At 34.8% G+C, this 26,808-nt stretch overlaps 3 protein-coding genes and 1 pseudogene across 5 annotated transcripts; 2 read left to right on the forward strand and 2 right to left on the reverse strand.

Annotated features, from left to right (window-relative positions):
- Positions 1–354: 354 nt before the first annotated feature.
- On the forward strand, positions 355–2,735 carry WRKY36 (WRKY DNA-binding protein 36). Its single transcript, XM_079085304.1, has 4 exons — positions 355–456; positions 545–1,000; positions 1,350–1,463; positions 1,991–2,735. The coding sequence occupies exons 1-4, from the start codon at positions 358–360 to the stop codon at positions 2,660–2,662; spliced, it is 1,341 nt and encodes a 446-aa protein (XP_078941430.1). The 5' UTR covers positions 355–357; the 3' UTR covers positions 2,663–2,735.
- Positions 2,736–2,923: 188 nt separating this feature from the next.
- On the reverse strand, positions 2,924–4,752 carry LOC145166355 (V-type proton ATPase subunit D pseudogene; annotated as a pseudogene). Of its 2 annotated transcripts, none has more exons than XR_013740494.1 (2): positions 4,543–4,752; positions 2,924–3,807 (listed from the first exon to the last, which is right to left on the reverse strand). The product of XR_013740494.1 is annotated as a V-type proton ATPase subunit D pseudogene, transcript variant X2 (transcript). The 2 variants fall into 2 exon arrangements; XR_013740493.1 differs by having other exon boundaries at positions 4,538–4,752.
- Positions 4,753–12,081: 7,329 nt separating this feature from the next.
- LOC145166350 (Cystathionine beta-synthase (CBS) protein) lies at positions 12,082–15,449 on the forward strand. The gene is made up of 6 exons (XM_079085303.1): positions 12,082–12,216; positions 12,500–12,709; positions 13,357–13,799; positions 13,902–14,168; positions 14,252–14,424; positions 14,988–15,449. Exons 2-6 carry the CDS (start codon positions 12,532–12,534, stop codon positions 15,280–15,282), a joined length of 1,356 nt encoding a protein of 451 aa, XP_078941429.1. The 5' UTR covers positions 12,082–12,216; positions 12,500–12,531; the 3' UTR covers positions 15,283–15,449.
- A 221-nt stretch (positions 15,450–15,670) lies between these two features.
- On the reverse strand, positions 15,671–17,580 carry LOC145166349 (uncharacterized). Its single transcript, XM_079085302.1, has 4 exons — positions 17,490–17,580; positions 16,954–17,396; positions 16,272–16,875; positions 15,671–16,187 (listed from the first exon to the last, which is right to left on the reverse strand). The coding sequence occupies exons 1-4, from the start codon at positions 17,565–17,567 to the stop codon at positions 15,732–15,734; spliced, it is 1,581 nt and encodes a 526-aa protein (XP_078941428.1). The 5' UTR covers positions 17,568–17,580; the 3' UTR covers positions 15,671–15,731.
- Positions 17,581–26,808: the final 9,228 nt, after the last annotated feature.

The following is a 26,808-nucleotide window of genomic DNA, read 5'->3' on the forward strand; positions in this document are numbered from 1 at the left end:
AAGTTCTTAAGACAAAATGTAAATTTGGAAATTTGAATACTCGAAGAAATGGAAGTTTTGACATTGTTGTCTTTTTACACTTATGACTTTTAGATTCAACTATTTGGATAAATCAATTAAGAACTAATAATGTTTATTAAATCTTAAAAATAATGAAACTTGTACTTAATTAATTTATATGCTTTTAACAAACCCCATTTAAAAAATAATATATTCACATGTATGAAGCAACATGCAGATACAAGTCAATGAGAAGAATATAGTTTTATAAGTTTTTGGTCAAACCCAGTTGGCGATCTAAAACAGTATCTATAAGTAACACCATTTTCTATAATAATATCAAAAAACTCAACTTCCATGGCAGCTAGCTCGAGCATGGAGAAATCTATGTTTAGTTTCTTTGAGGTCAATGAAGAACATGATGATCAAACCATGGTCTCAAAAACCTCAGCACAGGTATTTCTTCCAGACTTTTATTTAGTTTTCTTGTTTATGTATATAACTATTAATCCATATGTTTAAATAACATATATGTGTTGTTCAGGATATTGAGATGGGTCAAGTTAGACAAGAGAATCAAAAGCTAAAACATACATTATCTATGGTTTTGAAGGATTATAATTCGTTGCAAACGCATTATAACGATTTTTTCCAACAAGAAATTTCCAAAAGTTCTAAAAATTTGGTTACTGATCATCAAGAAGGTGATCATGGAAATGAACTTATTTCCTTAAGCCTTGGAACACTTTCAAGTTATAAACAGAAGGATAGTCAGCAGAAGGTGAATTGCTTCAGTACAACCAAAGATGGTGGTGATGAACAAGAACTCAAATTAGGGTTAGGCTGTGAATTTGACATGAAGAAAGATGAAAAAACACAGAATTTGGAACCAAAGGTTCATAATTTGAAGAGTGAGAGAAGAGAGGATAATGATCTTTTAGATCATATTCCTTTGAAGAAAGCTAGGGTTTCTGTTAAAGTTGTATGTGACACCCAAACGGTACGAATTATTCAAGAATTATATATATATATATATATATATATATATATATATATATATATATATATATATATATATATATATATATATATTTGTGTATTGTGTATGCGTTTGTGTGTGTTTGGATCATAGCAGATGAAGTGTGAGAGTTTCGATTCCAAAGTGAATTGAGCTCCTTTTGTCATTGAACTATTATGACAACCACCTTGCTGGAGACTGTGTATATTATTTACGCCTAGCTAGGGTTGTGAAAATAACTATTTTGTAGAAATGTAAGCAAATGATGTTTGTTAAGATTTTTAATATAAATTTGTATAATAATGTTGAACTTTGATGAATTACGATACAGATGAATGACGGTTGTCAATGGAGGAAATATGGGCAGAAAATAGCGAAAGGAAATCCATGCCCTCGAGCATATTACAGATGCACGGTGTCTTCATCTTGCCCAGTCAGAAAACATGTAAATTCTTCTTCCTTTCTACTTTTCTTGAGAAAAATTAAGATAATTCCAAAAAATTCAACTCCATATGTTCTTCCATGACAAATTAATGGAGTTTAAAATTTTGAAGTCAACACAAAAATTTAAAGCCCACTTGCTTATTGACTGAAATGTAATAGGTCCAGAAACTAAAACATACTTTTTGCTCTATTGTGACGTAGATGTGTTTATACAAAGTCTTCCATGTAACAATTCAACCCTAAAGTTATAAACCAACCAATAACTTATGCATCAACTTCAAACACAAATTTTGAAATTGATCAAGAGGTTATTGTGCTAATAAATAACTTTGGGTCTGAGGAGTTATAAATTAGCCTAATAACTTTGGGTTGAGAGTTTATTAGGCTAGTCTATAACTTCTATATTAGCTATAACTTCTATATTAGCTTCCAAACATGTTTTAAATTGATCAAAAGGTTATTAGGATAGTCCATAACTTCATTCTATATATGTTATTATTTCTAATTAATTTCAAAATGATTATTTAGGTGCAAAGATGTGCCGAGGATAGATCCGTACTAATCACCACCTACGAAGGAACTCACAATCACCCACTTTCAGTATCCGCAACCGCAATGGCTTCCACCACTTCCGCCGCCGCCTCAATGTTGAAATCCACCTCATCAACCTCACAACCAGGTCTCACCACCACTGCCACCTCCACCTCTTCCTCAACCACCACCTTCTCCGGCCACCATGGCACGACCTACAATTCAAGGCCACCTCATCAATACCCATTTTACCTACCAAACACCACAATCTCCACCTATCAATCACACCCAACTATCACCCTTGATCTCACAACAAATCCCCATTTTAACAAATCAACATCATCAAACTTTTTAAGAACTCAACCAAGGTTTTCTTCTTCATCATGTCTTAACTTCTCTTCACCAACTTCATCTTCTTCTTCTTCCATGGAATCCAACTACAAGAATCCTATTAATTTTTCATATCTTGGGAGACAAACATCTTATGAAACCTTTTATCAAAACCCATCAAACGATAATTTCCGAAGTAAATCAAGTTCTTCAAATCATTCACCGGAGACAATTGCAGCCGCCACAAAAGCTTTGACTGCAAACCCGTCTTTCCGGTCAGCATTGGCAGCATCGATTACGTCACTTGTCAGAAATGTCGGGGGTGGGGCCCGAATCTAATAATGACTTATTATTTTTTTTTTTCATGTAACTTTTAAGTGAACACATTTTTGTTTCTACTTTATATATATATATATATATATATATATATATATATATATATATATATATATATATATATATATATATATATATATATATATATATGGCGTAGTAAGCCTACTTTTGGTGTATGTAAATAGGTGAAATCAATGTGAAGTAACAAATTTCGAAATTGATGAATTCGTTTAATAGACAAGAAATATGAAAAATGAAATCTTGTTTGGATAAAAGAATACAATTTATTCGAAGAAAAAGAAATGAACTCTTTCAGAAATGATAAATGAGGAAGATCAAAGAAATGGTGTAATGCTAAAGATCTTCATAAATCAAAAAATGATGTCTTCATCTTTCCTTTTAGACCAACTACTAGCTGATGAAAGTGTCCCTCCTCTCCTTGAAGAAACAACAATCTTTTTAGCAGCTTCTTCTTTCTTTTCAACCTCTCTCTTTTTATACCCTTGAATCTTCTTTAGTCTAAAAAAATCTTCCCTTTCGAGTTCATCCAACTCTCCTTTAATATAAGTCACAGTGTTCTCCAATCTTGGCTTCACAACATTCTCCAAAGCATTAACCCTACGATTTGTGGTCTTGATTGCCACATCAAGGGTCAGAAATGATGTTTGAAGAGATGCAAGCTCAACAAGAACTTCAATGGCTTTCAGATAAGCAACACGTGATCCTTGTATCTGTTGTCCTCCTCTTGCAAGTCCAGTGAGGTCGTTTTTGGTCATTTCACCTTCTGTGAAATACTCAAATTTTGGTAACTTAACACCTGCAACATTCTCTTGGCGTGAACGAACCCTAACAGTGGCAGTTTGGACATTTTCTAGGACAATGTGTTTGATGTTTTCTCCAGCAACATATTTTGCTTCAGTTAATGCAAATGAAGAAGATTTCATAACTGTTCCCATTGATTCCTTTGTGTTCACAATTTTCTTGAGAATTTGGCGAAATTGAACAGTTAAAGCATCACTTTTCTTCTTTAAAAGAGCATGGCCTCTTGTTGCACCAGTGAGCCGAGCTTTCACAACTGCAAGCATTGTAACTGTTGGAACAACATTCAATCTCTGGCTTTGGCCTGCCATCTTGCCAAATATTTAAACCTGAGAAAAAAATGGAGTGGAAAAAACTTAAGGTATAAACAGTTCTTCCCAGATATAGATTTCTTAAATGGTATTGATATCTTACAAGAAACAAAAAATTTACATCATAACCAATTGCACAATGCATATAAGAATGTCTGCAAAACATAAGTCTTGGCATCATTGTTGCATTATAAACCAAAAAATACCAACAAAAACTGAATCATAACATCCTAGAAACCATTAGTGGAATTGTTTAGAAAAAGAAAAGACAAAGAAACAGATTGTATTACTACTTAAAGCAATTATCCAATGGTGTTAATCAAAGGGTGTCCATTGTAATGTATAAACCGTGATTGAACAATAATTGACCTTACAAATGATCGAGTTTCAATTTCAAAACAGGCATTATATTTTGATCGTTGTGAAAATTTTGACATTTACATCTAAATCGTATAACATAATCGAAACATCATGGATATTGAAAGAAATTCAGATTTAAGTATCAAATGCAGCAGTTTGAATCTGTCGAATCAAAATTGATTGTTTCAGAAGCCGATGTATGATGGAAATAAAGTTAAATCACAGTATCTAAACTCTCGTTCAATGAAGATCTATGTCCATTTGAGTGTTAGGGACTCGATTGATGATGAAATTCATAGAACAATTGTTAGATTGATATAATGTTACAAATACAAGAGTGGATGATAAACCGGGCCGAAAAAAAGCCCTCAAGAAACAGAACGCGAACCTTACGATGTGAGAATCTGCAAAATATAGGATGTATTCTCGATGATTTCCTTCTGAAAATATATAATCGGGGAGAAATTAGTGTTGTGGATCCTTTTGGATCATTCAATCATCGTAGTGAGAGACTGAATCTTCTGTTGTGTTCTGGGATTGTTGAGAAAGGAGACGGAATGAATGAACGTGTATGAGAGATAGGGAGAGAATTGTATGGAGTAATTTTCCAAAATTTATAGTTAGACCACAAAAGTTGTGAAATTTTGCAAAAATTACAAATCTAGTAATATAACTGTGGGTGCAAATTTAAAATCAAAACCTTTAAAATATTACCTATTACGAACAAGTTTTAATTTGGAAATGATTTCATGCTAATTAAGAATCAATGGGTATAATTTAAGTATTTAACATTCTCTCGAAAAAGGAAAAGATAACGTAATTCGTGACTTGTTGTTTTTGAAGCGGAGCAGATCAATTAAAACAAAAAGTTCATTAAATAGTGAAAACATGAAAAATAGAAGAAACAACCATGCATAGATTCATTTTCGTAAGCTATAATTCGGACCTTATATGTTAAGGTTGCATGATTTTAATTTGAGGATAATCCAGAAGCATTGAGGGCGTTGAGGGGGCAAAGTGGACAGTTGCACAGGCCCAATTTTTTTATTATATATATTTATTTAAAAAAAAAACGTATAATAACGACAAGGGCCCTTTTTATCTAGTTCGTCCTGGACCTTTGAAGATATTTAATTTCTCAGAACCGGCCCCGTACAGAAGAATGAGACAACTCTGAGTTTTGGCATAAAATCAAGTAGTTATTTTCTAGAAAAGTATTAGAGTCTATCGTTAACTGCAAACCATGAAAATACTAATTTCTATCAACTGCATGACTCTAATGCTATGGATGAGATTTAAAACCGGAAAACCGGACTGGAATCAGATCGAAACCGGAATATGCTAAACCGGTCCGGGATTGGGTCTAAATATTTGTCTTATATGGGTTCTGGGTATGGGTCCAACGGGTTCGGTATTCCGGGTTTTAGAACCGGATTTAAAAGAGGGAACTAGAACCGGGTATTCCGGGTTTTAGAACCGGATGTGAAATAGAAAACTAGACCGGGCTAATATTTTTGAACTTTAATCATGTTTTTTAGTAATTGTTCTTGGATATATTCATTAATTTTAGGAATAAATTACCAAAATCGTCCCTGTGGTTTGGTCAAAATTACGTGTTTGGTCCCTAACTTTTTTTTTGCACTCGGACCGTCCTTGTAATATGATTTGGTTACGTTTTCGTCCCTAACACATTTAAAAAGACTATATTACCCTTTGTTTTTTATTTTTAAGTTTTTTTTATTATTTATATTATTAAAAAAACTGATAAAACATGTGGGGCCCACTAAACTCTTTCATCTCCTCTAAGTTCCTACCCTAGACCCGTCATTCCTTTTCACTGAAAATCATCCCTCGTTCCTCTCCATAACCGGAGCTTTCGCCGGAACCCTAGATTTACACCACCGCTGCCATCATCTGGGATACATCAAACGCGGGAAGCACCTCCGTTTTTCGAACCTAAATCACTCAACCATCATCGCCTTGGCGAGTGTTTCGTTCCACTGTCACAGGTGGAGCACTGTGTCGAAGAGCTAGCCGCCGCCCGCCAGAACCCACTGAAAACCCATGGACCACCATCTACTTCTCATATCTCTCTCTCTCTCTCTCTCTCTCTCTCTCTCTCTCTTCACTCCTCTCTCTCTCTACTCCGGATCCTCAAAGATCATTGAATTCCCCTGAAAGACCATCACCTCTCCTTCTTCTGCCCCTCTCCTTGATAATCTTGAACCGTAGCCGAGACCATCGCCTTCGTTTGATTTTTCCCACCGACGTTTAGTTTCAGATCTATTATCGAACATTGATGTGTGGAGATGGAGATAAGTTTTACCAACCTCATTTTTCTTTTCTTGATGGTGACTGAGTGTTTCAAGATTTCATCAAGTTTGGTGCCTGATGAAGATAATTTTTACCATAACCATGCTTCTCATCATCAGTTTCCATGTTTGATTTTGATTCAAGTTTGATTTTGTAGTTTGTACCAAGATACAAACCCCCATTTTATGTTTAATTTTGAGATTTGATTACAAGTTTGGTTTTATCTTTTTTTGGTTTGGTTCTGAGCTTTGAATTTAGTTTTGATCTGTGGTTTCGGTTTAGTGTTAATTATAGGCTTTGATTATGTATACATTGATTCCTGATTTTGTTTGGTTTTGATTTTGTAAAGAGTGGTGGGTGTGGTAGACTGGTAGTTGTTCTGGTGCTTGATTTTAGTTTAATTTCTTTTGATTTTGTGTAAATTGTGGTGGTTGTCAGAGATGAACCATGTTTGAAAGTAGGTGCTGCCGGAATGGTTGTCGGAGGTGGATGGTGGCGGTGGATGGGAAGGGAGACCGGGGGGGGGGGGGGGGGGTGGAGTAGGTGGACGCACTTATTTATAAATTACTTATAATTCATTTATTTTAATTAATCAATAAAAATAAGTGACAAAAAACTGAAAAAGAAAGTACAAAGGGCAATATAGTCTTTTTATCTTTACAAAAGACAAAAAAAGCAAAAACATGATATGTTAGGGACGAAAAACGCAAGAATATGATATGTTAGAGATGGTCCGAATGCAAAAAAAAAAGTTAGGGACCAAACACGCAATTTTGACCAAACCACAGGGACGATTTCAGTAATTTGTTCTAATTTTAGAGATGAAACTTTTTACTTATTGTCTCCACGTTATGTCATAACGTAGACTAAGTTCATTTCCATAACTACTAAATTAATGATTTCAAAACATACAAAAAAGTCTATATCTATCTTATAACATCTTAATTTGGTCCAATTTCCATATAAAATTACATAAGTTATATTAAGTCCTATAATTAATTATATTATCAATCCAAAATGTTGTATTTTTTTCTCCAGAAGTTCCGATGGGTGTTTAATAGATTAAACCTAGTGGATTAAAGAAGTTACATTACTTTCTTGCCAAATACAATATTATATATGAAAACCATCACTAAATGATTACTTTGAGAAATTTTTTTTTGTCAAATTTAAGGGTTTCCGGTTCCAAACTTTCGGGTGTGCGATACTATTTCCGGGTTTCTGGCTCTTTCCGAGTGTAGTACACAAATCTGGTTCCAATTTTCAATTTCCGGTTCCATACCCACTTTACCCAGTCTGATACCCGGAGCTGAACCGAAACTGATTCTTATATATCGGTCCGGTTCTCGGGTCTTATAATCCGTCAAATCCGGTTTCTGAGTTTTTCGGGTTCCGGTCGAACGGTTTTGATTTGGACCCACTTTCATCCCTGTGTTATGTTAGGTTTATTAATTTTATATTTTCAACACCATTTCTGTAAATTCTATGAAACACATAAACCATTTTTGTAAACTCACTATTACTATTAGGCAGGTATAATTTATGCATTTTTTGTAAAATAAAGACCATTTCTATTACTTCACTATTAGGTGAAGAACATTTCTGCAAATTTGTGAAAGACAAGGACAATTTCCATAATTTTGCTATTAGACATGGATTAGTAATTTTGTGAAATTGTTTCTTATAAGGATCATTTCTGTAAAAAAAATGTCATAAAGACCTCTTCGTAAATTCAAGGACAATTTCTGACAATTTTTTTGTACAAAGGGACATCATACGTAACATTCTCACTATACGATAATAGACATGAACAATTTTATAACTTTGTTAAAAATAAGGACCAAATATGTAATTTTTCTATTAGGAACAAACCATCCCTATAATTTTTTGAAATTGTTATTTTGTGTAATTTTTTCTATACGTACCTTTTCTAAATTCAAGGCCCATTTCTATAAAATAAAATAAAATAAAATCTATATAGTTGCCTCTTATATAACATTCTAGATAAACCGACCATCCCCTTGAAACAAGATCAAAGAGAATAGAGTGAGTGAAATATGTAGTCGGTGGCAAACTCTTCTTTCTTTCCGGTAATAGAAGGGAAGCTCATCTTCTTATTGTGTGTGTGTCAAGACTCAACTTCGTCAGATAGGTTTACTGACCGGATCGAGTTCACTAGACTAAACTCATTAGCCTAGGTGCTAAACACGACCCGCAGAAGGTATTTATGTATTATTCTAAAGTATAATGTGCTAATAACAAAAAAGTAATTTTTTTTATTTAAATACATCGATTTTCAATGTAAAATCATGAATAATAAAAAGAAAATAGAAGTATATTCTTATAATTAGAATTAGAATTAAATGAAGGTTGGATTTCATAGTCCAATCATGCTATTTATCTAAAAATAAAATACATTTCCCTTTGAGTAAGGAATTTAAATACATTGCTATTAATGGTAACAACCAAGTACATTGCCTCATAGACTTAGATGGCTAGCTCATAGTACCTAATGATATAAAATATAAAATGTCTATTATACCCTTTCCTCACATTCGTTCTCCTAAAGTAGGAATCATGGTGGTAAGAAATGTTATTCAAAACAGTTGTATAGAGATCACTGGAACCATACAAAAATGCAAGAAATTTTGTCATGGTTCTTCCTTGCAATTGCATCTTTAATCTGTTGCTTTGAAGCTGCCCATGTATCTTTACGTTATTCATGATTCTTTATATGAAATAATTAAAAAGAAAAAAAAACATTTCTTAGATTTACGTTTAGGTAACAATTGACATGTGGGGTTATCATGCAGTAATTGAATTACAATTGACAACTGATGAACAAATGATATTGCTGGTAAAGTAATATAATTGGTATTGCTGGTAAAGTAATATAATTACATAAATTTTTTAATAATAAAACATTATAATAGGAAGAAATATAAGTATAATGCTATAATAAACAAATAAGTGGAAGGATGTAGTTATTTCTTTCGTTTAATAGAGACAAACAAATATACCCTCCACTCCGACCCATGGAAATTTCAACAACCATCGTTTTTTTCCTTCTAAATAATCATTTAAGCCACCCCACAAGATCATCTACCATAAGTTTATTAAATACATATACTGTAATGGCAAATCTACAATATTTTAAAGTTAGTGACCCAAATTATATTATAAGTATCAGGAAACTATGAGAAAACAACCTTTTTCCATTAAATTGTTTGTTTTATCGACTTTTTGGAGTTCACTGAAACGAGACTATTACCGACCTGTAAATATTAAATGATTTTAAACTCACACAATAAGAAGAAACTGGTTCGATAAATCCAATTTAATGGATTGTCACATCATTTATCATTTTTTTTATTTAATGTTGTTTTTTAAATAATTAATTACCATGAATTTAAAAATTAAAAACTACAGATAAAAGTAACATTAATTAAAAATTACAAATTTGATATAAAATATATATATATATATATATATATATATATATATATATATATATATATATGTGTGTGTGTGTGTGTGTGTGTTTGTGTGTGTGTGTGAGGAGGAAGAGTGTAGAGTTCAATGAGGATTGAAATCTCCATTCTATTGAATCATTATCATTATCCCACCATGGGGATTTTTAGTTTAATGAGATTAAACTCCCCATTAAACTTTCATTAGAGATGGACTAATCACCTTGAGAATACATTTAATCACTTGCCATGGATCCTATTTGTACACCATTTACATGTACATTTTTAGTAGAAAATTGAATTACCCTTAGGCCCTAACTCTATTGTATTTTACAAACAACCATAGAGTAATATAGCATTTGACTTTTGAAGTGTAGGATATGTTAGTACGATTGTCTTCACCGTGCATATACCTACATGAAGACCAAATAACAAGGCTTTTGAATATTTAAATATTTTTTTATTCTTATTATTATAACAAACTCGATTGATAAACTTAAAATTTTCCTTTCATTTCCTTCAAACTCAGGAACACGAAATAAAAAAAAAAATTTCTTCCGAATTTACAGAAAACTCAGGAACAAGGTATTACTGGAACAAGGTATTATTACTAAACAAATCTCTGCAAGAAATATCAAATCTTTTTTCTTGACTGCTTTATATACGAACAAATCTCTACACAAAATCTATAATTACTTGCTCAAAAAAAAGCGTTACATGATGAACCAAAACTCCTCGGTCCATATGACATCAAATTGAACCACCTTTTCATTAAACTGACCACCAAAAATAAATATAACTTGCATGCAAAGACCATTAAGAAAACCTAAAGAATTTGAACCGGTTATTGGGATTGAAGTTTTGATTGACTTTTTAGCATCGATAAATGTTACACACAATCGAGGTTTTGTGTCTCCCTTGTAAACTAGTGGTTTTGTTTTACTATTCTTCAAATGAAAACCAAATATAGAGAGACACAAAATCTAGAAGCTTTCTTCAGAGTTTAAAATCAACTCTCGATTATATTGAAACAAAGAACAACCAAAAATCCTAATTATGGATCGCATCCTTCGTGACCTACATTCGGAACCCTATCTCCTCCTCTAGAGCCCCAAACCGCTATAAAGTCAGCAAAACATGCTACCATTGTTGGAGTTGCCCTTAATTGTTACTACAAGAAGATCTCTCAAATGCCTAGTTGGTCAAAACTCGATTATGTAAGTTCGCTGCTGATTGGGTTGGACTTGATTGCGCTTGCAAGTCCGAATTCGACCAATACTCTGAAGTTACAAACTTTTTCGATGGAATCGTTGAAGATGGAATCGACATTGAAGGGAATGTCGTAGAAGAGATGATGAATTTAGAGATTTAGTATGGGAATTCATACATAGTGGTTGCTAGAGGGACAATCATTCTTCTTCCATGGGAGCTCCTACAACTAGTTTTAAGGATCCTGAGACACTTTACTCGGTCCATTCAATTCAAATGATGTGAAAGATTCAACATCTACAACTAAGGGCATTTTTTTTTGTTCGTCCTAGACCTTTAAGGATATTTAATTTTTCAGAAATACAAGATAATAAATTAATTTATTCATGATGCAAGATAGCTCAGAGCAACTCCAACCATTCCACTAAAAATATCACTAAATTGGTGTATTTTTAACACGAAAACTATTTTTTTACTCCAACCACACACTAAAAATTTACACTAAAAACATATTTTCATATTATAATATAGAATAGAATAATTATTAAAGTTGTAAAAGTTATAAAACTAACCAAAATAGTATTTAACAATTCAAAAGTTGTTTTTGTGTGATGAATAGTGTTACACCAAATATAGAGGCCACTATTCAATCTCATCATTTTTGTGATGAGTTTAGTGATCCATTGAAACATATTTTCACACCAAAACATTATTTGTGTGTATCCATTGGAGTTGGTCTCACCAGGATTTATTGTTCGTTCTGACGTTATTTGGTGGAAGAAACTTTTCACTTTATTCTCTAAAGCCAACTATCTATGCTACTTATCCGATCCATTTAAATGAACTACAAGGACTGTACATAGAAATATACATAACCCGAGGGGCCAATTGAAACAATTTATATTTTACCAATTCTTCGCCACATTTCGATCAGCCATCCCCGCCACTTCATACACCATTTACACGTGGCATATGAACAAAACCACCAAAACGAACCTCTACATGATTCCTGATTTCTTCATCCTCTCTGTTTCAGATCCTTTTAATCAGATCTTCAAGACGCGTAGAGAACAAGGTACGTCGATTGTTTTATTCGCTTTTCGAATTTAAATCATAAACAGTTAACAAAATCGATCAATTGATACGAATTCTGTTGAAATATGGTATCGTAATAATCAAATGCACAACTTTTTATGAAACGATCTGTTGTTGATACGATAACGTCCTTCCAAATAGTAGAAATCCTAACAATTAGTAGCGATTGTGCGAAGAATCATGTGTTCTTGCCATTTTTTGGGATTTTTAGATTTTTTTTGGGTAAGTTATGGAGTTTTATTTGGATTGTATCGTTGTAATAGGTAATACATTGCAAAAATAGTAAGAGAGGGACATGGCAGCACCAAAAACAGAAGAAAAAGGAAAAGGAAAATCAGATGTTTCAGATTATGATGCGTACTTTGATATGATTCAAAGCAGGAAGACATTGTCATCTTCACTGCAGGAGAAATTAACTGCTGCCTTCACAAAAATTCCAGTTTCAACTTTTCCACAAGTACGTAGAGGCAAAGGTAAATTAATATTCATATATAGCTGTGAATTTTCATGCTTTCACGTTGTTTTAAACTAAATTTGAGCCTGTGTTTATGAGGTCATCTTGAATTTCAGTTTTCTGTTGGTGAGAAAGGCCAAGTAATAATTAACATACGTGAGTTAACAACTTCAAATAGCCAATTGTTTGTTATTGCATCTAATTTTTATTTAACTTACTTATTTACTTGTTTTTGTAAGTAATTAGGTTTCTAAAGTAGTATCAAAAATGAGTTTTTAATCTCTTTGTTTGAATTCCTTATTTATACTATATTTGGATTTTATCAGATATGACCCTTGACAACTAGAAAGGTTACTCTTGCAACTTTCATGGAATCTTCTTAGTAGCATAATCCCTCAAAGATTTGCCACCAAAACTACAATTTTTTTTTTTTAATAAATGAACACTACTAGATTTGAGAATTTACATAACTGCTTTCACAAGCATGTTATTCTTATTCTTTATTAACTCAAAGGCCTAACTAAGATTTTAAAATCACAATGACTTGATAGGTTAGATTTTAAAAGTACAATATCTTCATAGGTTAGATTTTCAACAGTTTCATCGATATTGTGAAAATTATAGTGAGTATTAATTAGCTGGCATTTTTTTCTTTTTTTTTGGCAGTGATTGAGATTCTAGCAGACACGTCAATCGGTGATGCAGTGAAGATTCTGTCAGAATCCAATATAGTATCAGCACCTGTAAGAAACCCTGATGCCGGAGATAGTATGGATTGGAAAGAGAGATACCTGGGAATCCTTGATTACTCTACCATAGTTTTATGGGTGTTGGAAACAGCGGATTTAGCAGCTGCCGCATTGACTGCCACGTCAGCAGCAGCTGCAGGAGTAGGTGCTGGTGCTGCAGGGACTCTTGGGGCCATAGCATTGGGTGCTACTGGTCCGGTTGCAGCAACTGGACTGACAGTTGCTGCAATTGGTGCAGCTGTTGCTGGTGGTGTGGCGGCTGAAAAGGGAATGGGAAAAGATGCTCCAACTGCAGCTGATGAATTGGGGGAGGATTTTTATAAAGTTATTCTTCAAGAAGAGCCTTTTAAGTCTACCCAGGTCAGTTTACCTCTAAAATTTGCATTTAGATGAATATGGTTATTTAGTCCCTAATTGTTTAGTTGTAAAATAGTACCCACAGATGCCTCTAAAAAATTTCAGGTGAAGGCCATTGTGAAAAGCTACCGCTGGGCCCCATTTATTCCTGTGTCAACAGAAAGCACTATGTTGAGTGTCTTATTGCTGCTTTCAAAGTATAGATTAAGGAATGTGCCTATCATAGAACCCGGGAACCCATTGATTAAGAACTTTATAACTCAGTCTGCAGTTGTTCAAGGTCTTGAACAATGCAAAGGAAGAGATTGGTTTGATTCCATTTCTATGCACCCTATAACTGAATTAGGACTTCCATTCGTTGCCAAAGATAAGGTGAGAAAATTCTGATTTTACAAATTTAACCTTGGTTTTCTATCATATGTCAATTTCTACCCTCGTATTTTTTCCGTTCTCAGGTTATTAGCAGTGATAGCAATGAGCTTATTCTTGAAGCCTTCAAGAAAATGAAGGATAACCAAATCGGTGGTCTCCCAGTTGTCGAAGGCCCCACAAAGAAAATTGTGGGCAATGTGAGCATAAAAGATATCAGATTTTTGTTGCTCAAGCAGAAACTTTTCACAAACTTTAGGTATGGTCTATCATGATATGTGTTGGGAAAATTGTCTCCAAGAATCCAAATTATCGGTCCAATTAAAAATAATAAGGAAAATTAAACACAAAAATATACGTGGAAACTCCAAAACCCCATAAAAAAAAACACCGACTAATCACACTGACACTCTCCAAAGTTTTGACTCACCTTTCTACTCTTTGAATAGAAGAAAGAAAAGAAACAAACAAATACTTAAAAATATATTTAATTGGTGGCATCGTCCAATTCAAATGTAATAGAGAATTAAACACCATGGAATTGAATCTCCAAAACCAGAGAAGAACCATAGGCCTCCCAACAAGAAAATTGACTACCCAATCACACCCACACTCTCCAAAGTTTTTAATCGTACCTTTCTACACTCTCAAAAAGAGAAGAAAGAAAGAATCAAACACTTAAAAGTATATCTGACTGGCACTTTTACACTCTTACAAATATGAGACAAATTCCTTATTTCGTATTAGTGAACAATACTCAACAATACGATCATGGGTCATTTCATTATTTTATTATTATGATTATGGATTTTGTGGTTTTAGGCGGCTGACTACAAGAGATTTTATGAATACAATTGCTGCAACATCAGAGGAGACGATGAAGGTTATTTCACCGATAACATGCAAACTTAATGCGACACTTGGCGATGTGATAAGCACTCTGTCTTCAAAATCTGTTCATAGGATTTATGTTGTTGGTGATGGGATTGAAGTGATTGGGATTATTACACTCAGAGATGTGATTTCTTGCTTCATCACTGAACCTCCTAATTACATGACGGAGTTTCATGGGCCTGGAATCCAAGAAATGTTGAACAAGGAGAAGAATAGAAAGTAAGGTTAGGTGGAATGTAATTAACGTTTTCTTTTTGCAATTTCTTTTGATTCTTCTCCTCTAGAGTGTTTGGTAGTAACAGAAACAGAGAGTTAAGTATTTGCATTTCTTTAATTTGGTCTGTTTGATTTTCTTATGCACATCATGAGTGTGGGATGGTGTTACATATCTGTTTCACTTGCAAATGATATGTTCTTTATATCTTTGTTACTGTTTATAGGACATGTACAAAATGCTTTTGGAGTTATTTGATGATGTTTTAAACTGTGCTCAACATTTAATGTCAATCGATCTAACATAATATGAGGTATACCAAAATTTTCGTGAGTAATTCGTGAAATTATAAAAGGATGGTTAATTAAAGGATTTGACATAAATTATTAGTAAATATAAATATAGTAAAAAAAATGTGTTGTTTTGATAATTTTGATAATTATTGTTGGTGCTATTCTTTAGAAAAGACAGAAGGCAAAGAGTGAGTTGCCAGGGGTCCAAGGATGAAACACACCCAACCCAACGGTATACCCATGCCCAACATATATACACCCATAACTCGCTGACACTCCACCGTATACGGTGGCTCCGGTGTCGTACGACCACAAAACCCTCCCTGTTCTGGCATCCATTGCATACACTGGACCATTCGGAGCCACTGATCCCGCAAACACAACCCCTCTGGTTAACGACACCGGTCCTTCACATAAGTCGTTACTTGGGTTAGCTGTGGTCCACAAGATCTGGCCGGTGTTTGCATCCAACGCCACCCATGCACCCACCGTGGTGGTCTGGTTAGTCGGAGCAAGGGTGAACTTCACACGATCGCCGTTCGCTATGTTGGTGTACACCCTTTTTCCGTCGGTGGCTGCTCCCCATATCCCTCCTCCCTCATTACTCCCCGGACCTGCAAGCTTCATACAAAAACCAACCGCAAAACACCGATCAGTACTTTTAACAACAGATACTCCGGCAAACGGAAAACGTTATGCAATTACTTTGAACCAGACGATATCACCATTGTCACGATCTAGAGCCCAAGCAAAGCCGCTCTTTTGTACAGCCACAACGATGTCACGTAGAGTTCTGTTTGACTTGATCGTGAGCAACATCGGCGCCTCTCCGAAGTCAGCATCGACGTTAGGTCCCGGAGGACAATCGGGATTATTAGGAATCAAACAGGCGAAGTAGAAAATGTCGTAACCTCCTAGTTGTCGAGACCAAATAACATTTCCCGATTTGATATTGAAAGCAATTATCGAATTGAACATAACGTCGGGACCTGTACATTGATCGGGTTGCGTGGGTTTTGTAGTTTGATTATTCTGCTTCTCTTGGCATTCCAATACCTCCGGCGGGGCGGTGTAGAGGTTTCCGGTGGCTACATACACGATTCTCCTCGAAACATCGACGGCGGGGCTGCTTCCCCATATGGCGCCACCGGAATAACCGCCGAGTCGACCGGCATTGTCAGGAATTGTGTATGTCTGCCATTGGATTGCACCTGTTCGAGTATCTAGCTTTACCAGGCTTCCACGAAATGTACAGCATTTGTCTGCAGATAGTGTTTCTTCCAAAGAAGATACTCCGACATAGAATCCCCTACAAGTTATATTAAAAAAAAATCAATAGATTGTGTTAACGATTATTAGTTCACCAGTTTTGAATTGATTGATCGACCTGGAATAAACGGTGCCTGATGCAGTGATGAGAGCGAGCGGACGAGGATCGATTGTTGTTGACCAAACGAGCCGGCCGGAGGCAAGATTGACAGCAATCACGACCGCAGGTCCATAGATTCCGACGATCAAAAGATCACGGGCAACAACCGGAGTAGCTCTCGAGACCGATACATTCACATAAGTTCCAGTTCCGGGGAGGCCGGTCAGTTGACCGAGATTCTGCTGCCATATAAGATCCCCAGTGAAGGCATTCACTGCATACAAGAACCCGTTCCATGACGGAAAGTAGACGACTCCACCGGCGATGGCTGGCGTCGCCGATATGTCCTTCCCGGTGAAAAACTTCCATCTTAGCCTGAGTTTGTTCACTGTGGAAGGGTTGATCTGAAACTCGTCGGTGGCAAATCTCCGGTTGTCTATTCCTCCTCCATGATTCACCCACTGAAAATCCAAGAAAGAAAGATAAAGTTTAAAAGATTAAACTAATGAGCCTTAAAACCTAAAGATGAAAAAGATCAACATCTTAAAAGTTACATCTGTTGATGCATGATGTACAAGTATGAGCAGGCAGATTGGGATGATAAGAGTAACATAATTTTGTGAAAATGACATGTTCTAACTTTTTATGAATTAGTTATGAGCTACATTAATATAACCATAGGTATTTATTTAATAATGGAAGGTTACGGATTTGAGTCATGAAATATCCACAGTACAAACATATGTTTCGTGCATCGAAGTCAAGATCTTTAACGAGTTATCTAACTTTTAAAATCATTGTATTTGGTTTTTCATGTGTTGGATTGCACCTGATCATGCCATTTTATACATTCATGATGATTTTATTCACGAGCATCACATTGTTTCCTTTACTATTTGGAACCATGGTTTTGAAAATAAGGAAATACATAATACATGGAATTTTATAGAGTTTAATAAATTAGCATATTTCTATTTTTCATACAACTTGATAACTTTTAATGTTGGCAACCTTGGACCATAAAGCTTCTCCTATATTTGGTCACTTTGTCTATTAAATTGCAAATATTTTCTATATAAATTCATGAAATGGATGAAAAAGGAAACTGTAAATCTGAGAAACAAGATACTGTTTAAAATAAAAATATTGAATTAAAAAAAAAGAATTACGTTATCCATCTTTTGAAAGTAAGAAAGACCAATAAAATAAGTTATTATTGAGTGTAACAATTCTTAACTTTTTGCTTATTTTCCAATTGAAAATGAACAAGTGAAGTATATAGCTTTTAACAAAATCACTTGTTAGCCACGAAATGGATGCCAATGTTGCTGATTTTGGTGCTATTTTGCTATTTTTATGGCGTATATTATGACAAAAAAAAGCTGTCAACAAGTAGAGCTGGCAAAAATCGATCCAACCCGAACCCAACCCAAAATTAACAGGTTGGGTTGAGATTTTCAACCCATTTAAGTTAAATGGGTCAACCCTTCTAACACATTTAATTAAATAGGTTGGGTCAGGTAAAAATTATCAACCCGTTTTCAACCCACCAACTCATTTAACTTTAATTTGTATTTAATTTAATAATTAATTATATTATCATGTATTAATCTAAGTATTAGTTTATAAATTACAATGTTCGTATTATTATTTATGTTTTAAAAAAATGGAATCCTAATTCATATCTTTTTTCTTGGCACCGACAACACTAGTCACTCTAAAAAATCACTTACTAATTACAAATCTTTATGTTATTTGAGCAATTTCTTTGTATATATGAATTGAAATTGTGCTTTTGTCATACTTTGAAATTGGATTTAAGTCTATAACTAATTTAAGTTGTGTAATCTTTAGTTAATTTATATATTTATTTTTATTTTATATGGGTCAACCCAAGTTTAACCAATTTATTTAATAGGTTGGGTAGTGAACTACATAAATGGGTCAACCCAGTGACAACCCATTTATCTGAAAGGTTGGGTTGAGTTAGAAATTCCAACCCATTTAAATAAACAGGTTGGGTTGGGTTGAAATTTTCAACCAAATTAATAAATGGGTTGAACCCAATCCAACTCAGATCGACCCATTGCCAGCTCTACCAACAAGACGCTGAGTTTAGGATAATATTGCTGATTTTCTGGGCAGTTTTTTGCTAATTTTTTTAGCTAAGACTTAAACAAGTTGATGGGCCACTAAAAGACCTGCCATTAGGGCTAGGCTGCTGCTGTTTTGTTTGGATAAAATGGGCTGCGAAATTGATGCAAAGTAGGCTAATCATTTGCTAATTTAATTTCTGATTATGGGTTTCTTGATATGCTCGTTTTGTGATGTAAATCCCCATTAATTTCTGATCGGTTTCCTTTTTGACTTATACATTTCTATTTTGTTTTATTTTGATAGTCATCCATTACGTCTAAAACCCGAAAAATAAACCAAATTAGTGCTTAATCGGACCTAAAATCAAGATAACTCACACAATTAACACAAAATTGTTATATAAAATCCATACATCTTAGCACATATCATTATCCTATATTGTTTGTATATGGTCATGTGGTCAATCCATTGTCAACACCGATCAAAAAGACAAAAACCTAACAATTAGTATATGCCAAGACATAGAACGAGTAACCATAGAAGAGAAAAAACAAAGGGGCAGGAATTGAGAGGATTATTGAACTGTCAAATTGAGAGGATTATTGAACTGTCACATCATAATTCCACTTTCATACAACTTACAATTTTTTCCTTAAATCTAGAAAAGTTTAATAAAACATATATTTCTTATAAAATCATTTATTTGTTAATTATTTTATATAAAAGTATTTCAATATATTTAAATATCAATTAACATTTCATCTCATTCAATCATTAAACTATACATTGTATATGCTCTTATTATAAAAAAAAAAGGCAACATATAAAATCATACTGGTATATAACAATAGACGTAGAATCATGCCTTGTTGTTGGAATTGGATAGGTATTAGTCTTAATGCTATTTTAATAATTTGAATGGTAGAGGGTTACATTCTTTCTTTAACTAATCCATAAAATATTCCAATGATGAAATATATAAATTTGTGTTGTTAGCCGTACATGTACCCACCACGGACCTTGCCATTAGTCAACCGTTACGACTTTATAGCATGGTGTTATAAAAAAATCGCTATGTCATTATCAGTATGTCACGCTATTAAATAATGATTAATTAGTTAATAAGATATAGAGTTCTCATAAATTATTAGAGTTTATGGATTTACCTTACAAAAGAAGTAGATATATAAAAGAAATACGTAAGAATAATAAATTCCGAAATAAATTCTTTGAACCGGCATGAGTGTTGCCGTATTAATTTATTCGACGTCTTTTGTATATTATTTATTTTATAAGAGTACGGAAACTATTAAAACACAAATATATTTATGTTGAACGACTTTTATTAGAAACTAGTTTATAACTCATGATAATCACAGTTTTAAAATTAATTAAACTTTCATATTAAAAAGTAAACATTATTAATTAATTATTTTAAATAAATAATTGACAAACTGCAAATTTGGTTTTTATAGTTTGCAAAAATCTTTGAATGGGGTCCAAAAAGTTTCCAGCTTGCACAGAAGATCCAAAATCAAGGTTTTTCTGGGTTTTTAGTCCAAAAAAATTTGAAAAGACGGTTATACCCTTATTTATTTACTTTTACATTTTTTTTACATTTTATTAACATTTCAATAATAATAATAATAAGAAAATAGGTAAAACTCTATCTCTCTTACGTCTCTTTCTCCCTCCTTCCCCCCACTGATACTTCTCTCTCTCTCTCTCTCACACACACACACACAGTGTATTTTCATAAGAGATTAAAGACCCATCGACGAATTCCCCTTCTTCGTTCTTCGTGCCACTGAGTTGTGCTTCTCCGACTATAACTAGGGTTTCATCTCTGGATCCAAGACCCACTGACGAGTTCTCCAACTCCGGCGATAGCTCTAGACATGTATCGGTGGTGGAAGCTCCGACATGTAGCAGTGGTGGGATCGCAAACAGAAGGATGAAAACATGGGGCAATAGTGGAATCACTATTAAACCCTCTTTTTAATGATGTATCCTTCAAAATATCGATACACTTGAGTCAATCCAAACCTCAATTTCTATGCAAACCGTCTTATTGCAGTGAAATTATGGAACCCCAAAATGGAATATGGTTTAGACTGAACACAATCACAATAAATCGAGAAAAAATTGAAAACCCAGATGGTCGGTTTTCCGGCGCGATCCATCGACAACAAAACCTCATCGGGGGTTGTTGTCTTTGATTCATCGACAACAGTGGGCATGGGAAGCATTTGGGTGATTCTTCTTCAATAGGAGGGACTACAGTCGACGTCTCTGGCAGGCCCGTCGTGGCTTCCTTTCTCATCGTCCTTAGTGAAGGAGTCAGGGGTGTTTGGGTGGTGTTCCTCGACCAATCGCCACGGAGGAAGGGGGTAGCTCCGGTGCTCCACTCGACTGCTTCCCTTCTCGTTGTAGGCTGTAGATTTGAGCAGTAGCAGTAACGATCAAAGAGAGGTGTTTGGCTGAGATCGGTGAGCAGATTAGGAAGATGAGGAGTACTGGCATGGTGGCGATTGGTGGTCTCCTAGTTCCACCGGTTTCCTCCTATGCCAGAGATGCATAACTGGTGAAGGGAGTTAGAGAGAGAGAGAGAGAGAACGTATGGGTGGGTGGGGGATAATATATTTCTTTTCTTTTTATTTTTAAGACAAAATGGTATTAGAATAATTGTAAAAAATAAAAAAAAAAAGAAATTAAAAGGGTATAATCGTCTTTTCAAGTTTTTTTGGACTAAAAACCCAGAAAAACCTTGATTTTTGATCTTCTGTGCAAGGTGGAAACTTTTTGGACCCCATCCAAAGATTTTTGCAAAGCACAAGGACTAAATTTGCAGTTTTGTCTAAATAATTACTTAAGAGATATTTTTTTAGTTATATAAAATTATAATTGTTGATTTAAATAAATATATGAAGTTATATCACCTTATAATCTGTATTAATTTTATTTTATTTTTCAACCGGATACTGTCGAGCATATATGGGTGCTGGCCTCTCCTTCGGTCTCTTTCAACTAGATACCGTCGAGCATATTTGGGTGCTGGCCTACCCCTTCGATCTCTTTCAACCGGATATTATCGAGCATATCTGGGTGCTGGCCTACCCCTTCGGTCTCTTTCAATCAGATACTGTCGAGCATATCTAGGTGTTGGCCTACCCCTTCGGTCTCTTTCAACCGGTTACGAGGTCTATTTCACCCTTACCACTACCACATAATATCATAGCATACAAGAATATAAATCACAATAGATAGTGGCATACCAGACAATTATCACCAAGACAATCATCTTACTATAAACAACAATAAGTGAGCCGACATTGGTGCCTTCGACCCACTGATACCGGGAAGGTAACTCACCTCGCACCGCCGAATACACAGACAATCTCTGGCTGCTGGCTGCCAGATCCCTGAATCGCCATCATTAAGACATTACCCCATTAGCAACTCATTCCATAAAATATCTCTGACTACAGATCCATTATCACACGCGCGCTAACAGTCACCAAAATGACAATCCATCAACATCTAGCTACTGACTCATACTATGAGTCCAATTCAGGGTAGAAGACCTTTTTACCCTTCCTCAACTATGACCCAAAGCCGAGGCCCAACTAAAGACAAAAAGGCCCAACATCTCAACACATATAGAACCATGTCTGGTTCGCATAGCGTATATCATCAAATATACATATAACACATATTTCCAGATAATAAGCATATAACTCACATATAAAATTTCAACATATATTTAATAGTTTTATTAATACTTGTATTAAAATCATGTTCATGAAAGGGACTATGCACTCACCTGTTAAAATGACGACTCGAAATTCGGGCAACACTTCGCTTCTAATAATTGTCTTTTCCTTTGACGAAACCTAGTATTATTATCATTAAGTTTTAGTCTGTTATTTATTAGGACTAATTATTAGTCTAGATTCATCATTAACTCAAAGTCTACTTTTATGATCTATCAAGTAATGAACAACCAGGTAGGATCATATCGGAGGTAGGGTCCGTTTGGTATACGAAGTATACTGTTTGGAAATCCCACTTTAAACACCTCACTAAATCACAGCCTAGACATCATCCCCGTAAGTAGATCAATCAGTATAATGACTTGGAATCACTGATAAATCTTGTTTATAAGTTCATAATAACTATAATCAACTTAAACATAAGTTATACTTAAAGTATAGTAAGCATAACATAACTTACAAGGGGGTTTAGCGAGATACCGGGCATTGCGCGAGAAGATATTCGTCGCTGAATCTTTCTAAAAAGATTCTTGTAGCGCTTCAGCACTCACCTTACTATATACTAAAACTACAAAAACAGAAGTCGAATCACGAGGGACCGAAATGCTCGGGGGATAAGTAAAGAAAGACTCTTAAATCAAGAGAATGGTGCAAGAAATATGAGAGTCTAAAGCCTCTTATTTATAGTAATTGAATTTTCAAAAACCAGCCTCTATAGTTACTTAAATGACCTTATAGTTATTTAAACGACTAAACACTCTTTTATAATACTATTTTAAATAGATTTAATGATACTTGTACTAAACTAATGTCGAAAATTCTCAACACTAGTCTTATAACGACCACATCGTCGATACCTTTCTAATGATATATATATATATATATATATATATATATATATATATGATTTATACTTTATTTTAATACGTAAATATGCTATTATAAATTATAACTTGTTCATACATACTCCGTTTTCTACGTTTTTTATATCCACGCGTAGCTATCGACGAGATCTACAACTTTCCTTTACACTTCGTCGGCTAATTTTGACTTTATTTTTCGTCCATGTTTTTATAAAATTAAATGATTTTGCTAAAATCATAACTCTCTCGTACGAACTTCGTTTTTGACATACGTTTTCTCAAAATTCTTATTTTAAAGTGTACAACGATTTTCTTTTTGGTGGCTTTAGCTAAAAATCAATCATTTCTTCGTAGCTTTTTACGTCATACATTCATTGTGCACGACTGACTTTTATATATTATAAAAATCATATCAAATTCATACGGAGTCGGATTTCTACGGAATTTATATTTTTGGGATCGGGAAGACGTGTACTTTCTAAATATATAATAATATATATGTTTTGACGCACTTACTTCTACGATTTATGGACGATTCGGCTGATTTTTCCTATATTATTATATTATAATAATCATGAAACACATAATATTCATATAATTATTCTTTATTACGTCAAGTAGGTTACAATTGTTGACATTAATTATTACTTTGGTTAAGATTATTTATCCTAAATAATCTTCTATCAAAAAGTCATTTATAACGTTTATTATCTCTAAATTGATTAGACCGAATCTGCTTGCATTACAATATATTAATTATATATAATAATCTAGAAGCATTCTATCACAATAGCTACAAAATCCCATAAAAGTTCAAACCACCGTATCAGATTACATTATCACTTTATCATAATTGAATTAATAAATTGGTGGTGATTGTTAAAAGATGTAAATGATGAGTTAATTAATTTGTTATTAATCCTCGTTTCAAAATCAAGAGCTTGAATGAATTCAATATAATAAGTGTACTTTCGGTTAAATGGAATAGCATTAGCACAATTTGAAGCTTCATTGTTATTATATATAATATGGTGGTGAGAAAAATACAAAAAATCTAAATTTATGTCTTGATGTTATAACATTCAAACATATTTTATTTATTCTGTAACATCCCGTTTAAATTAAATAAAATAAGTAAATAAATAATAAGCCCTAAATCTCGAGATATAAATTATATTTTATATTATTTTATTGAAGCCCTAAAACCATAATATTTATGGATTTTTAGCCATGGGAGTTAAAATGTCATAATTTTTGGAATTGTGGGGGTAAATGTAATTTTCGGGCCACTTTGTAACGATTTCAGGGGGTAGGGGCTGCTTGGTAATTATTGGGACTTAAATTGAAAGGACTTTGGAGTGATGGGGGCTGAATGATAACTTATGGATCTGATTTAAAAAGTTTACGAGTGGGAGGGACTGGAAGTGTCAAACTCGCATGGAGTTTGTATGAACACGGGATTGAACCCGGTGACTCCTTTTCCCTCTCGTCGTATCTCCCAACCCTAACCCTAAACCTACATCTACAGCCGCCACCACCTTGTGACTCCCCAGCCGCCACCTCTCTTCTTCTCGTTTTTTCGTCCAGACAAGGCTGCCGCCTGCTTCCTCGCCGATGAGCGCCGCCTCAACACTGCTGCCGGAGACGTAAGAGACGCCGGAAGAGCCACCGAGACCAACAAAGGAGGCTGTGAACGCCGCTGTTTGAGTTATGAACGACCAGAAGCTCTCGGTAAATTATCTGCGACCTATCTCTCATTTCCTTATTCATTCCGGCGAGTGTGACGTGGGGTACGCCCTATCTGCCGATGTCGGCCTCAACCGCCTGTTCCGTTGACTTCAACGTTGCCAGCCGTCAAGTCGGTCGTTGAGGGCTGTTGTTTCTCGTTGTGTTTTATGTGTGATTTTGCTAGAACTCGTGAAGAATGTTGGTCGGAGGTAAGGCGCACCACCATGGCAGCCAACCATGGTGGCTGACGTTTTCTGCCACCCATTTCCGCCACCAGCCACCGTGGAGGTGGCTGTGTGTGTATATATTATGTGTGTGTTTTAGTGGTGATTGTTATATCATCTTTTCTTAGTCAAAAGTGAAGAAGATCACCACCACCGCCGTGAGGTGGTTGCTGCCGCCATCGACCACTACCGCCCGAGGTGGGAGTGGGTGGTGGTCGACATAGTGAAACCCTAATCGGCCCAATAGCTTAATCTTGGACTTAGTTGTCTTGTGAATGGGTTGGAAACCCTAATTAGGGTTTAGAAAACCCTAATTTTGGAAATGTTAGTTTGGAATTTGCCGGAACCCGCGTTTGGAATGTTAGATTGGAATTTTGAATTATGCCCGACTATATTGTATGAATGACTTAGTGGAGTGATGGACTTAATGGATTAAGTCCTTAATGGGTTAAGTAAGAACACTTGACCCTAATCGTCATTTTATGTGAAAACCCTAAGTTTTCTTGGGCCTTGAGTTGGGCCTTTCTATTGGGCTTTGGTGATTGGGCTCTTGATGGCTCATCTGAGAACAAGCGTATGGACTAGATTAATTTGATGGGCTTTAGGGTAAGGCCCATGTAAGGGGTTTGAGCCAATTTGGAAAAATTAGGCCATAGTTGGGCCTTGGTTGATTATTTGACTTTTGGGCCTTCAGAGGATGAGTTGGGCCTTGGTCTTGGACCAAGCTATGTTAGGAGTAAAAGGTCATTTTAGCCCAAGTGTGTATTTATGGTTAAGCATTGGAACCCGATTGTTAATTAGGTTTATTTTGATGTTGACAGTTCAGGAATCTGTCAGGTAGTAGCCAGCAGCGAGGGATCGTTCGCAGTGCGAGGTGAGTTTCCTCCTGGTTTGAATGGGTCAAAGGAACCAATTCCGGTCCATGTAGTTTATATGTTCTTGATAGGAACACGGAGTGTGGACGGGGCTCGTATCTCATTATTACCAGAGTATAGATATCAGTTAGATTGTTTGATTGCTATACTTGTTGTCTGTGTGATACATGTATGTGTTGTTAGGAATGCGAGTGTGGGCGAGGCCCGTATCTCATCATTAGCCGAGTGTGGGTGGTGCCCATATCTCATAGAGTGTGGGCAAGGTCCGTATCTCATAGCATTATTTAAGTATGTATATAGGATTGATTGACAG

The sequence above is a fragment of the Lactuca virosa genome, chromosome 3 (assembly GCF_052849685.1).
Source record: "Lactuca virosa cultivar CGN04683 chromosome 3, Lactuca_virosa_CGN04683_v6, whole genome shotgun sequence".
Taxonomy (NCBI): domain Eukaryota; kingdom Viridiplantae; phylum Streptophyta; class Magnoliopsida; order Asterales; family Asteraceae; genus Lactuca; species Lactuca virosa.

Bases quoted from the DNA above. Each gene is read 5' to 3' on its own strand.
- WRKY36 (XM_079085304.1), top strand. From the start codon at position 358: ATGGCAGCTAGCTCGAGCATGGAGAAATCTATGTTTAGTTTCTTTGAG. The intron at 457-544 runs GTATTTCTTCCA...TGTGTTGTTCAG, and splicing joins TCTCAAAAACCTCAGCACAG to GATATTGAGATGGGTCAAGT. The intron at 1,464-1,990 runs GTAAATTCTTCT...ATGATTATTTAG, and splicing joins CTTGCCCAGTCAGAAAACAT to GTGCAAAGATGTGCCGAGGA.
- LOC145166350 (XM_079085303.1), top strand. From the start codon at position 12,532: ATGGCAGCACCAAAAACAGAAGAAAAAGGAAAAGGAAAATCAGATGTT. The intron at 14,169-14,251 runs GTGAGAAAATTC...TTCCGTTCTCAG, and splicing joins CATTCGTTGCCAAAGATAAG to GTTATTAGCAGTGATAGCAA. The intron at 14,425-14,987 runs GTATGGTCTATC...TTGTGGTTTTAG, and splicing joins AAACTTTTCACAAACTTTAG to GCGGCTGACTACAAGAGATT.
- LOC145166349 (XM_079085302.1), bottom strand. From the start codon at position 17,567: ATGTCATTTTCACAAAATTATGTTACTCTTATCATCCCAATCTGCCTG. The intron at 17,397-17,489 runs GTAACTTTTAAG...TTGGATTTTCAG, and splicing joins TACATCATGCATCAACAGAT to TGGGTGAATCATGGAGGAGG. The intron at 16,876-16,953 runs GTCGATCAATCA...TATAACTTGTAG, and splicing joins TCAGGCACCGTTTATTCCAG to GGGATTCTATGTCGGAGTAT.